The following is a 13,508-nucleotide window of genomic DNA, read 5'->3' on the forward strand; positions in this document are numbered from 1 at the left end:
ATTTTCCTACTCCGGCTAGGAGAAACCAAGCCAAGCAAGGAAGAAGGAGCGACCACCTGACCAAATGAACTTCAAATGAGCTGAAACCTTCCAGATCCATTCTAGACATCCTAAGAAACATTTCTTATGAAGAGTGCAAGAGCCAAAAAGAAGTGGAAGGCCTTCAAACAGTCAGCCCAATTTTCTGCAGAAGCAAAACTGGAAAACTGGACCTGTAAGGAGTCCAGCAGAAATTCCGGCCCAAACACATGGAGATAAATTCTGAAAATTTTACAGAATGATCTACACTCATGATGGATCATTTCATATGAAGAAGTCACGGGCAAAATCTGAAGTCTTGGTGGAGAATTAATTGAAGGAAAAATGAGTAGAAAGTGACTCAAACCTAACAAATTCCATTAGTGTTTAAATATTCAAACCTAATAAATTCCATTAATGTTTAAATGCTCAAACCTAACATATCATCATTTGTTTAAATCCAAATAGTTTTGCTTGGTAGCCTATAAATAGAGGCTACAACAAAGAAGAAAGGACATTCCTTCATCCATTCCATTTTCTTTGTCTCTCCATTTCCTTTCCATTTTCCTTTCCATCCTCTAGTTTCAAGTTTAGTCATCTCCACGAGTTCAAGCAAGGCCAAAGAAGAAGAAGAGAAGCCGTGAGCACTTCCATCCATAGCCATCCTTGAAGCTTGCTTTCGAGTTTCAAGAATCCACAACGTGAATCATCCATCTCATCTTCATCCACGGTGTAATCCTATTCTCCTTTGTAACCTTTGCTTTGAATTTCGTTGGTTATGAACTAGTTGACATATATGTTTGAACAAAGTATTATTTCTGGAATTTTTATGATTAATTGAGAATTTTCAGATTCATATATTGTGATTCGAGAGTTGCTTATGTGGGTTTGTTTAATTAAATTTGCGTTATAGATAACTTTTGTATTTTAATCTTATGTGGTTGCAAACACTTAGGGTTTCGATATGAATGGTGCTAGGTTTAAGAACATGAAATCGACTTTTCGTTTTGTGTAAACTTGAATCAAAGTAGTAAAGGTTTTGTACAAAGATCGAATTTAATTAAAGAGAATTGCAATTAGGTGGACTTTTCCATACTAAGTTGTACACTTGAGTTGATAGCCTTTCTCTATGTGTAATGCGTTAAACATGACATGATTGACTAGCTTTCTAGGGTTTGATTGCATGTTTGATAGGATTAATCTAGGTGCTTTCGCTTAGGTTAATTAGCATTGAAAAGTAAAAAATGGGAATTCATTTGCTTTCGAATGTTTCACATGATCAACTCCTTTCTCATGACTTAGATGAACAATATTAGGGTTTGAATCAATTTTAATCATAAGTTTCGGTTTTGATCTTTGTTCCTTCATTCCATTCGTATTTTTATGTTTTTTGCATTTTAATTGTTTTTGTTAACTTAGTTTCATTTTCGAAAAAACCAAAAACAAAATCCCCCCTTTTCGTGTAAAATGTTTATATTTTGTGAATACATTTGTGAATATTATACTTTGTTTTAATTTTAATTGTTTAATTGTTTGACAATGACAGGTGTACCCTCAATCCCCGGAATAGAACGATCCCTACTTATTCTATACTAACAACTACATTTTGCAGGGTTAAATTGCGCGCTTGCTTTTAGCGTATCAATTTTTGGCGCCGTTGCCGGGGAATTGAAAAATCACTTGTTTTTGTTTATAATTGTTGTATATAAACTGTTTGATACTTAGTTTAAATTAACTAGGTTGTTTTTTTTTATTGTTGAATACGAGTTTAATTGTGAGTTGTAAATTAAAGAAGGAATAGGTGAAGTCGTGTTTATTAATATTGGCCTAAACCCCTTATTGGTACCTAGTTCAGGTCCCTTATGGTTGAGGGCGGCCTTTATTAACATTCATTGAACTGTCTAACACACTTAGGACCTTTTACATCCTAGTAAGAATATCCTATGTGAGATGGTGTCTAGGAAGGGGACAACGTTCATGACGGGTTTTTGAATCCAGAAGTGCTTATAAATGGGCTTAGCTCATGCCAAAATGGATTTTTCCTCTCGTGTTCACCCTCCCCTACCTGGCCATTTCAGTAAGGTTGCCCAACGGATGTAGGAGGGACTTTGTGTCTAGACGACTATACTTGGGCCGCACGTCCACTTGATTTACCGCTTGGAATTAGATTTGATATCAATAATGTTTATAACAAAAGAAATACTTGTGCATACTCTTTACGTGTAAATTATTTTGTTGTTTCACACTTTATACTTGTAAAAATACTTTTTACGTTTTATACTCACTTGTGTACTTAACTTGTGTCTTATGTACAAAATACTTGTTAATTATACTTGTAGTTTGTAATTCATAGTTACTTGTTTATTATTTTTTTTTTTTTTTGTATTTCTTTGTTAATATTAAGTTACTAACTTTATTTAATGTAGGTACCGTCTGGCTGCAAGACGTAAAATACAAGCGCTGCTTGGGAGGCAACCCAATTCAGAATATAATCAGATTTGCTTTCTCTTCCCCTTTTACTCCTCCATTTTCTTTTTGTTTTAGTAGTTATTTTCGTAAATTCCATCCCTATATGCTTACTTATTTCATTGCATGCTTTTAATTGATTACATTGAGGATAATGCAATATTTAAGTGTGGGGGAAGGGATTTATATTTTTGTCTTTCATTTTGAATCCTATAAATATTTTTGTCTTTCATTTTGAGTCCTATATTTTAAAAAAAAATAATAATAATAATAAAAAATAAAAAATAAAAAAAATAAAAAATAAAAAATAAAAAAAATAATAAAATAAAATGCATTCATTCAGTCTTATTAAATTCAGCTTTTTACAAAAAAAAAAAAAAAAACAAAAATAAATAAATAAAAAAATAATAATAAAAAAAAAAAAAAAAAAAAAATATCTCCCAAATTGTATATTTTGTATTTCTTAGTTAATTATAGTTACTAACTTTCTAATTTCTATTCTGTCTGGCTGAAAGACGTTAAACTCAAGCGCTGCTTGGGAGGCAACCAAATTCAGAAGTAGCTGTGAAGGAGTCTACCTACACAGATTTGCTTTCTCTTTCCCTATCTCTTTTTATTTTTTATTTTTTTTCTCTTTTGTTTTTATTTTAGGATTTATTTTCATAAATGTCTTCTATCTATGCTTATTTGTTTCATTGCATGCTTATGATTGATTACATTGAGGACAATGCAATATTTAAGTGTGGGGGAAGGGATTTATATTTGAGTCTTTTATTTTGAGTCAGATATATTGGAAAATACAAAAAAAAAATCGAAAAATGTCAAAAATTAAAAAAATTTCGTTGATTTTATTTATTGAGTCTTAGTCCTTTGTTTTTATTTTTGAGTCATAGAATGCCCTTTTAACTGTCTAGGATGAGCTTATATCTCTGAAATTAAGGCTAAAAGAGGATCACAAGATTGGGATAATATTTGATGATATTCTTTGGTTAATTATGATTTATGAAAAGCATATGAATGTGTAGTAGATATGGTGCATGCGTAACTTTGGTACAGAATATGAACATGTGGATGATAAGTTATGATTCATAATAACCCTTGTGAGAATTTGAGCCATGTGCCCTTTCTTTGTTGAGTGATTAATGGAAAAAAAAATGAATTATACTCTTATTTTCTTGGCGATGATTCTGTTGATCTCATTATTCTTTCATCTTGATTGATTACATGCCATAGATTAAGTTTAATGGACTAGAGAATGCTAGAATTCGCTCTTGTGCTTGTTAAGACGTTTTGTCAATACATGGCCCTGATTCTGGAAAGGATAGAGGCACCTAGGAACTACCACCATTGCCAAATAAGCCTGTGTCCCTATTTGTGCCCGTCGTGGGACCCCCTTAGATAAACCCCTTTGAGCCTACATTAAGCCTTTTTTTTCATCACCCTAAAAATCCTTAACCCCTGAACCTTAGTATAGTTATAATCCTACCCTTTGTTCTAAAAACTTAGTGGAGCTATCTTTTGAGACTTACTACATGATGGTGACAAGGATTAAGAAGAGGTGAAAATTCAAGTGTGGGGGTAGACTTGTCCATAAAAAAATTAAAAAAAATAAAAATAAAAAAATATAAAAAAAAAAAAGAATGTTTATGGATTTTAGTCCCCCATACTTGGTGAGTTTGGAGATTGTTTTGAATTGAAGGCCCACTATCGAAAAATTTGGTCTTTGTCCAATTCACTAGAATCAAAGGGAGTTTAGAATGAAGATGAAGACATTAAGCCCTTTTATAAAGCCTCATGAGTATGACGTTATGCCTTGGTGGATTTCTAGAAGTCTCTCTACATCAACATGAGCTCTGCTAGGTTTTTAGGATACTTTGTTAAAATTCCTTACCCTTTCATTTCTTAAAACCTTGAGCCTTAGCCCCATTACAACCTTTGAGAAGACCTTCTTGATCCTTAAGATGGGACAGCCTTTGATGTGGAGATGAGTTACAAGAGTTGAACATATGGCTTGGGTCCATTCGTGCAAGTAGTTGATATCTTTCATGAGATCTTTTAAAAAAAAAAAAAAAAATTATATTCACAAAGTGCTTTTTGTTTCTTATATATGTGAGCTATTTGATTGCCTCAAAATATTTTCTCTCACATATAATTGAGTGATTATAAGCTTTTAAGCATGAGCCTTGAATCTTAGAGAAGAAAGAGTGATATATCCATGTGAGGTTTGAATCATGACTTGTTTGAAATATGTTGAGCTCCACTCACCACCATTGTTTACTCCCAAGTCTTACATGCTTATATGTGGATTATATTTTGTAATTACCTCTTGAATATCTTGATGATGTGATTCTTGGTTAAGTGCTAATCTTGGTGTCTTGAAAGTATGAGATTTCTGAGACAATATGTTAAAGGGCAATAGAGGTCTTTGTGATGTCAACATCATGGTCTTTGTCTTTGAATTTACTCTTTTATGTGTGACGTTTTTTTTTTTTCTTTGTGTTTTGCTTTGTGTTTTACGTTTTTGGTTTCTTTGAGTCTTTGTGTTTTTGTTTCCATACTTAGTCATTTTTTTCGTTGGTTTCTTTGTTTTGTGTCATAGTCTTTTTGGTTTGTTAGTTTTTGATTTTGCTAAGGGACTAGCAAAAGCTAAGTGTGGGGGAATTTGATAGGAGCATTTTAATGTGGTATTTTAATAGTTAATTCCTCACATTTTGCTTAGTTAATTCCTTAACGAATCGATTTTTAATTCAATTTTTATTTTTAGGTACATTGGAGTAGATGATGATGAAATAAGTGTTAGGTCCATAAAATGATGGAGAAAAATGGAAATGCACTAAAAAGGTCAACTTTACACATTTTCCTACTCCGGCTAGGAGAAACCAAGCCAAGCAAGGAAGAAGGAGCGACCACCTGACCAAATGAACTTCAAATGAGCTGAAACCTTCCAGATCCATTCTAGACATCCTAAGAAACATTTCTTATGAAGAGTGCAAGAGCCAAAAAGAAGTGGAAGGCCTTCAAACAGTCAGCCCAATTTTCTGCAGAAGCAAAACTGGAAAACTGGACCTGTAAGGAGTCCAGCAGAAATTCCGGCCCAAACACATGGAGATAAATTCTGAAAATTTTACAGAATGATCTACACTCATGATGGATCATTTCATATGAAGAAGTCACGGGCAAAATCTGAAGTCTTGGTGGAGAATTAATTGAAGGAAAAATGAGTAGAAAGTGACTCAAACCTAACAAATTCCATTAGTGTTTAAATATTCAAACCTAATAAATTCCATTAATGTTTAAATGCTCAAACCTAACATATCATCATTTGTTTAAATCCAAATAGTTTTGCTTGGTAGCCTATAAATAGAGGCTACAACAAAGAAGAAAGGACATTCCTTCATCCATTCCATTTTCTTTGTCTCTCCATTTCCTTTCCATTTTCCTTTCCATCCTCTAGTTTCAAGTTTAGTCATCTCCACGAGTTCAAGCAAGGCCAAAGAAGAAGAAGAGAAGCCGTGAGCACTTCCATCCATAGCCATCCTTGAAGCTTGCTTTCGAGTTTCAAGAATCCACAACGTGAATCATCCATCTCATCTTCATCCACGGTGTAATCCTATTCTCCTTTGTAACCTTTGCTTTGAATTTCGTTGGTTATGAACTAGTTGACATATATGTTTGAACAAAGTATTATTTCTGGAATTTTTATGATTAATTGAGAATTTTCAGATTCATATATTGTGATTCGAGAGTTGCTTATGTGGGTTTGTTTAATTAAATTTGCGTTATAGATAACTTTTGTATTTTAATCTTATGTGGTTGCAAACACTTAGGGTTTCGATATGAATGGTGCTAGGTTTAAGAACATGAAATCGACTTTTCGTTTTGTGTAAACTTGAATCAAAGTAGTAAAGGTTTTGTACAAAGATCGAATTTAATTAAAGAGAATTGCAATTAGGTGGACTTTTCCATACTAAGTTGTACACTTGAGTTGATAGCCTTTCTCTATGTGTAATGCGTTAAACATGACATGATTGACTAGCTTTCTAGGGTTTGATTGCATGTTTGATAGGATTAATCTAGGTGCTTTCGCTTAGGTTAATTAGCATTGAAAAGTAAAAAATGGGAATTCATTTGCTTTCGAATGTTTCACATGATCAACTCCTTTCTCATGACTTAGATGAACAATATTAGGGTTTGAATCAATTTTAATCATAAGTTTCGGTTTTGATCTTTGTTCCTTCATTCCATTCGTATTTTTATGTTTTTTGCATTTTAATTGTTTTTGTTAACTTAGTTTCATTTTCGAAAAAACCAAAAACAAAATCCCCCCTTTTCGTGTAAAATGTTTATATTTTGTGAATACATTTGTGAATATTATACTTTGTTTTAATTTTAATTGTTTAATTGTTTGACAATGACAGGTGTACCCTCAATCCCCGGAATAGAACGATCCCTATTTGCTTATACTACTAACGATCTTTTCAGGGTTAAATTATGCGCTTGCTTTGAGCGTATCACCTAGCTTGAAAGGGTAAGGAGAAGATATAGGTTTCTTTTATGTTTTCTGCCTATAAACTATGTAAAATTTTGGCATAGTTATAGGGGGAGAATTTCACAAATGGTCATTCAACTATGACTTATTCGATACTTTGGTCACTCAATTGTCAAATATATCACTTTGGTCACTCAACTATTACTCTGTCAATTACTTTATTCACCGAATGGTCATTTTGTCCCACTTTCATCACTTCTCCCAATCATTCTAATTCAGACTTTTCAATTTTTCATAAATGGTTGGACGAGAATATCCTTAATATTGTGGCAAATAAAGTTTTTTTTTTTAATTAAAAAAATTAAGGGAGTGATTAAAGTGAATAGTATAGTTAAAGTTGAGTGACCAGAGTGATATATTTAAAAAGTGAGTGACCAAAGTATTGAACAGGTAAAAGTTGAGTAACCATTTGTGATATTCTCCCTAGTTATAGGCTCGCTTTTGAATAAATGAGTGATAAGTTCAAATATAGTTGGTTTATCCTATGTACCACTATGGCTCCTCATGAATCCTTGTTCTGTCCATTATTATGTGACAGCGGGTGAGTATGTAATGACCTTCTTGGCATGTGTTTCTATCAATGAAATTATCATTAATTAAAAAAAAAAATTAGAAGAAAATTTTTAGAAGTGATATACTCATGCATACTTAAATATCTAACGGTTGAATATAGTTATTTGGTAGAGACTCATGATAGTATTTCAGGATGTTCTCTAGATGCTTATTGTAATCAGGACCCCTCTCGTATTCGACAGTTTCATTAATCCATGTTTGAGAGCAGCCGCACCAACCCTTTATTCAAAAAAACAAAAAAACTAACGATTAATTTGTTGAAATATAATCAAAAACTAAATCTCACAACCATTAATTCGAAAATTCTTTGAGAGCATCTTATAAGTGTTGGGTCATTTACACCGTCGGTGCATAAAATAATTTCCCCACTTTATAGCCTCTCCCTTATTTCGCTGACTCCCAATTCTTCCAAGTAAACGGCACTCAAAGCCCGACGACACAAGACGCAACAGTAGTGGCAGTTATGTCATCCGCTTTAACCGTTGATAGGGAACACAGGTTTTACCGCGGTTAGAGGCAGCAGCACTAGCAGGCTTTAGCACAAAGCACCCCAGAAGTCCTCAAACCGCCTTTCTAAGCCGGGCGCTTTGAGAACACCACCCACCCTCCAACCCCCAACCCCCTCTCTTTCTCCCCCAACATCGAGATTCAATTTCGAAATCAGATTTATTTGATTACTAATCGCGAAGAACAGAGCTTAAACCCTTCAAATTCAACTATTCAATGAGCGGTAGCAGTAGCAGTGGCAGTAATTCTAGACCACCAGCAGAAGACGCTTGGGTTCACGCTTACAAGACCTTAATTCCCCAATGGCAACATCTCTCACTTTCTCAATCTCACTCTCACCAGGTTTCTATTTCCTTTTAAACTATAATTTTTTAGCTACTTTTCTTGTTTTCAAATTTGCTCACTTTATCTATTCCGGGTATCAGGGTACCTATTTTTTTGTATCAATTTTTCTGATTCTATCGAAATTATTATATAGAAAATTGAATTGCTGAGGATGCTAGTGGATTTTTTTTTTTGTTAATCATCTTTAATTGAATTCCACCAAGTATTTTGATTGCAAATTGTGTAATGAACTTTGTAAAACTTTGTTCTTTTTTTGAAATTGTGGTTATCTTATTATTGAGGAATTCTTTTGCAGTCAATAATTCCAATTTCAATATCTAGAGTAAACCAATTCGATGCGGCAAGACTGGACGTTGAAATGTCAGCCATGTTGAAAGAACAGTTAGTTAAGGTCTTCTCTTTGATGAAGGTATCCTTCGTCGCTTATATTAAGTGTGAATAGTCTTATAATATAGATTTTGAAGCTGTTTGGAGGATCCTAAAGCTGTTCTTTTTATTGGGTTTAGCCAGGAATGTTATTTCAATATGAAGCGGAACTTGATGCTTTCCTCGAGTTTCTTATCTGGCGGTTCTCAATTTGGGTAGATAAGCCTACCCCGGGAATTTCTCTCATGAACCTGAGGTATAGAGACGAACGTGCGCTGGAAGCCAGAGGAAAAGGTAAGGAGCCCTTGCATTTCTTGCATATGCTATAAGCTGACCGTGGATACTAGACAGTTCATCTGATTAGTTATGCAAAATAGATAAACAAAGAACACGACCTGAATAAACTAAAAGGCAATCAGGACTCTAATTTACATGATTGATATGTCTGCTGTCTGTTGTCATTAAGCATGCCAGAAGTGAAGTTTTATTCTCATATATGCGCTTCTGATTCTTTTTTTATAAATTTTAACAATGACCGTAAACCCCTATCATAGGTGATATGCAATGATCAAATAAGTCTTGATAGTTGATATTAAGAGATCAGAGAAGTTTACTTTCTTCCATATGATATTCAGTTTACGAGTATGATCATTATTAAGTCTTGAATAATCCACACCAATCCATCTAATATTTGCAAGTTCTTGATATCTAAAGTGGAAGAAGTTTTCAAATCCCAAATAGTGGTCTAATGTAGTGACCAAAAATCTCTTTGTTTCATATTTTACCATGAACAATAGTATATAAATTTATAGTTTCTAAGACAGCAGTCTACTGTTGAACTGTTCATTCAGCTTGTTTATATAGTTCATCTGAATTGAATATATTCTTACTTACAGTTAGGACGGGGTTGGAAGGACCTGGACTTACAGTTGCACAGAAGCTTTGGTATTGTGTTGCCACTGTTGGTGGTCAATACATCTGGGCCCGATTGCAATCATTCTCTGCTTTCCGTAGGTGGGGCGATTCTGAACAGGTGCTGAGTTTTTCCTGTCCTTTTGCTGCCCTCAGTCAAACATGTGGAGGACTATCGAAGTGGATAACCAATGTTCTCTGTGTTTTTTCAGAGGTCACTGGCACGAGGAGCGTGGATTCTCATACAACGCATAGAAGGACTTTATAAAGCTGCCTCATTTTGCAACCTGCTTTTATTTCTTTACACCGGAAGGTAAATGCTTTAGCCTTTACTTGAGAGATGGTTCTGTTAACTCCCACGAACTATCCATGTTAAATTAAGCCAATTGTTTAAGAGGCACAAGTGCACGGCATCTAGAGTTGGTGGTTTGTAGTTTTCTTCCTGGATATATTGAAAAGTTCACTGCACATACGACCTCGCATTTTATGTTGAATGAAAATCAAAAGTTAGTTCAATCTTGCATGAACCTTTTGATATTCATCTCGATTTGTTTACTTTCATTGTATATAGGTCAACCTGTTGCTAAAGCTGCATTTGTATTGAAATAATGTGAGAATCTTTCCATGCAAAGTTCTTAAGGTGATCCAAGAACAATAATATTTCTGTGAGCTTTATAGAACTAAACAGCTTTCATTCACATGTTGTGATGCAGGTATAGGACTCTTATTGAAAGAGCTTTAAGAGCTAGGCTGGTCTATGGGAGCCCAATTATGAACCGAGCAGTTAGCTTTGAGTACATGAACCGCCAGTTAGTATGGAATGAATTCTCGGTAGGTTATTGTATTTGATTACCCATGACTAACAAGTCAATAAGGATGTATATGAAACTTATGGCAGATTTGGTAGTAGGTATTTTGGACTCGAAACATTTAAGTAGGTTTCATTTAGCTGATCTTGGAGTTTAACAACATTATGGATGTGCATGAAAGGAAACTGAATAGTTAATCTATTCTTTGGTGGGGGAATAGTCAACTCTGTTTGGCAGTTGTGATGTTTAGTGGTTTTCCTATACAGATGAGCTATAAATGCTTTATTAAAGAGATACGGAGAACAATCGTTTATTGAAGTTCTTGTTTTACCAATTAGATATTAAGAATTAACAAATAGCATTGACCAGAAGATCCATAACCTTTAGGTTTTTAACATGCTTCTCCCTCTTATTACATTATGTATGCATACTCAGTGCTCAGAATTTTTGGTATTCTTATTTTCAGTATATATAGAACAAACTTAGATATGCAAAGAGTTGGAAACAGATTATAAACCATAACTCTCAATTGATACTTGCATGATAGGAAAATTTAAACAAAGCAGTTCTTTAATCAGGTTGCGAGTGTGTGTAGCAAAATAATTGTCTCTCTTTTAACTTCTCTGGTAACGGCTGTATGTATCAATTTTATCTGGCTGTGTGCTCTTTCCCTGCCTGTTTTGTATGTTTTTGGCATGTATCTGGATGGTTTTAAATACACAAACCAAACATCACCGTATGGATGTCTATTACAGCAAGTATTTCCGCAATTGTAATCCATTTGACAAAGCAAAAGCATCATGAGAGTTTTGGATTTGCAAAGGGAAGTTCTAGATTTTGATCTATCGATCTGTATTGCAGAATTAAAAATGTATGGCCTTCGTATAGGATGATATTCGAAAGTAGAAAACAGCAATATATAATTGTTGGATATGTATGTGTGTGTTCTTCTTTAGACTTTGGTCCTGAATAATTGTATTTTCATCCTTTACGTCATGATGTGCTTGGTATGGTTGTTAACTTTAGGGATTTCTGGATAACCGTTTTCAGAATTTAAATTGTTGTTGTGCTGATTGCAGGAGATGTTATTATTGCTTCTTCCTCTTCTCAACTCATCATCTGTGAAAAACTTTCTTCGCCTGTTTTCCAAGGATAAATCTTCAAGTTCAATAGAGGATGATTCTGCTTGCCCCATTTGCCAGGCCAGTCCAACCGTTCCATTTTTCGCTCTGCCCTGTCAGCACAGGTACATAACTAACATTATTTTCCAACCTACTACTGGTGCACTGATCCGCACCCAGGAACACTAAATCCATCACTCCCATGATTGTTCTCGAAAGAAAAGTACACTGAATAAGATGTCTTATGCAGCCTATAGAAATGTTGAACCCAAGTTTTGCACTACTTTGGATAAATTTGGCTCACAGAATAAGCCAAACATGCTCTTCACTTGGTCAAATGGTCATTTAAAGTATGATTTGTGGTGCAATACAACTCGCAACGTAATTACTGTCAATGCTTGCAGATACTGCTACTACTGCCTAAGAACACGGTGTGCAGCAGTCCCATCCTTCAGATGTTCCAGATGCAATGAACCAGTTGTCGCCATGCAGCGGCAGGCCAACAATCCAAATCAAAAGCAATGATAATCGCAGGGGGAGGAGAAGCAAGCATTTTATAGTACAAGCAAAAAAGTACAAAATAAAGTAACATTTATTTTCTTTCCCTATATCTATAAGCATCACCTGTTATTTGAGGGGGGCAAAGTAACATCCGAAAATTCAGATATCATATTTGCTTTGTAGAATAATTCATTCATCTATTGAGTAGAGAGAGAAAGCATCATTCTTTATCATTAAATCATCCATGGTCTGGATTCTTACACCTACTTTACAACTTCAATGATGTTGAGTTTTCCTAATAGATACAGGAAAAAAAAAATATCATATAGATTATTCAGTTTTAGCGGTTATAAAGAAGTCGTCGAAGTTGCTCTTATACAAAATAAAATCGAACTGATACATCAAAAGAAGAAAGGGTGGAAGCCACAAGGATCAAGATTGAAATAACAGCTGTGGACCAAATTTGACATCAACCTCATCAGCTAGTTCAGCCTCACCAAGCCTCCTCAATCCCTTGCTCAACACCCTAACCATATACTCATCCGCTTTAAAACTACTAGACCCCCATCCATTCCTCTTCAGCATCTCGTAAATCCTGACCGTCGATTCCCTCCGGTCGGCGCCAATGACGGCCTTGATCAACCTTATCAGCCCCTTATCACTGTCCCACTGGACTCCTCCGCTCTCCTTTTCGAGCTCACAAACCAGGGTGTCTATCTCCTCCACCATCCCATTTCTGGCGAGCGCCAAAGCCACCTCGGCGTAGACGGACAGGTCGGGTGGGTATTCGGATCGGAAGGCGGAGAAGGCCTGGAGGGCCAGGTGGCACTGATCCTGCCGTAGAAGCTCTTTGAGGGCGGCGACGAGGTCAGACTTGATTAGGCGGGAGAGGGTTTTGGAGACCAGGGATGGGTCCGGGTCGGATCTTTGGGCCCGTTTGAGGGCTTGGACGGCTTGGATGGCCTCGATGCTGAGGACCCGGCCTTTGACCAAGGGTCCACGCTTGTCGCGTGGGCCGCACCGTACGGGAACGCGGACTACGGCGGGGGCGGGCGTGGTTGTGAAAGGTCTGGGTACGGGTTTGAGGAAGGTGGTCGGGTTTGGGTGAAGAGAGGACGCCATGGATGAGGTAGGTGAAACCGAAGAGCTAAAGGAAAGGGTGGGTCTTTAAAATTGCTGGGTTTTGATGGGGTTTATGTGTAATGACGATTTTATCCTTTAGAAAAGAAAAAATATTAAGGGAATAAAAAATAAAAGATCGTCGACAGCAGGATTCGAACCTGCGCAGGCAAAGCCCAACAGATTTCGAGTCTGTCTCCTTAACCACTCGGACATATCGAC

The 13,508-nt window shown here is 35.6% G+C and overlaps 2 protein-coding genes and 1 non-coding gene across 3 annotated transcripts; 1 reads left to right on the forward strand and 2 right to left on the reverse strand.

The window, feature by feature from the left end:
• Positions 1-8,059: 8,059 nt before the first annotated feature.
• LOC133725252 (peroxisome biogenesis protein 2) lies at positions 8,060-12,405 on the forward strand. Its single transcript, XM_062152431.1, has 8 exons — positions 8,060-8,455; positions 8,754-8,867; positions 8,965-9,118; positions 9,721-9,857; positions 9,949-10,049; positions 10,450-10,567; positions 11,625-11,791; positions 12,071-12,405. The coding sequence occupies exons 1-8, from the start codon at positions 8,330-8,332 to the stop codon at positions 12,189-12,191; spliced, it is 1,038 nt and encodes a 345-aa protein (XP_062008415.1). The 5' UTR covers positions 8,060-8,329; the 3' UTR covers positions 12,192-12,405.
• Positions 12,406-12,514: 109 nt separating this feature from the next.
• Positions 12,515-13,357, reverse strand: LOC133725253 (protein THYLAKOID ASSEMBLY 8, chloroplastic). The gene has a single exon (XM_062152432.1). The coding sequence runs from the start codon at positions 13,287-13,289 to the stop codon at positions 12,600-12,602; it is 690 nt and encodes a 229-aa protein (XP_062008416.1). The 5' UTR covers positions 13,290-13,357; the 3' UTR covers positions 12,515-12,599.
• Positions 13,358-13,426: 69 nt separating this feature from the next.
• TRNAS-CGA (transfer RNA serine (anticodon CGA)) lies at positions 13,427-13,508 on the reverse strand. Its single transcript has one exon. It is a non-coding gene; the product is annotated as a tRNA-Ser (tRNA).

The sequence above is a fragment of the Rosa rugosa genome, chromosome 1 (genome assembly GCF_958449725.1).
Source record: "Rosa rugosa chromosome 1, drRosRugo1.1, whole genome shotgun sequence".
Taxonomy (NCBI): Eukaryota; Viridiplantae; Streptophyta; class Magnoliopsida; order Rosales; family Rosaceae; genus Rosa; species Rosa rugosa.

What these genes read in the sequence shown, in the direction of transcription:
- LOC133725253 (XM_062152432.1), bottom strand. Translation starts at nt 13,289, where the DNA reads ATGGCGTCCTCTCTTCACCCAAACCCGACCACCTTCCTCAAACCCGTA.
- LOC133725252 (XM_062152431.1), top strand. Translation starts at nt 8,330, where the DNA reads ATGAGCGGTAGCAGTAGCAGTGGCAGTAATTCTAGACCACCAGCAGAA. An exon ending in CTCAATCTCACTCTCACCAG is followed by an intron (nt 8,456 to 8,753) that starts GTTTCTATTTCC and finishes ATTCTTTTGCAG; the next exon opens with TCAATAATTCCAATTTCAAT. An exon ending in GCTGGAAGCCAGAGGAAAAG is followed by an intron (nt 9,119 to 9,720) that starts GTAAGGAGCCCT and finishes TCTTACTTACAG; the next exon opens with TTAGGACGGGGTTGGAAGGA.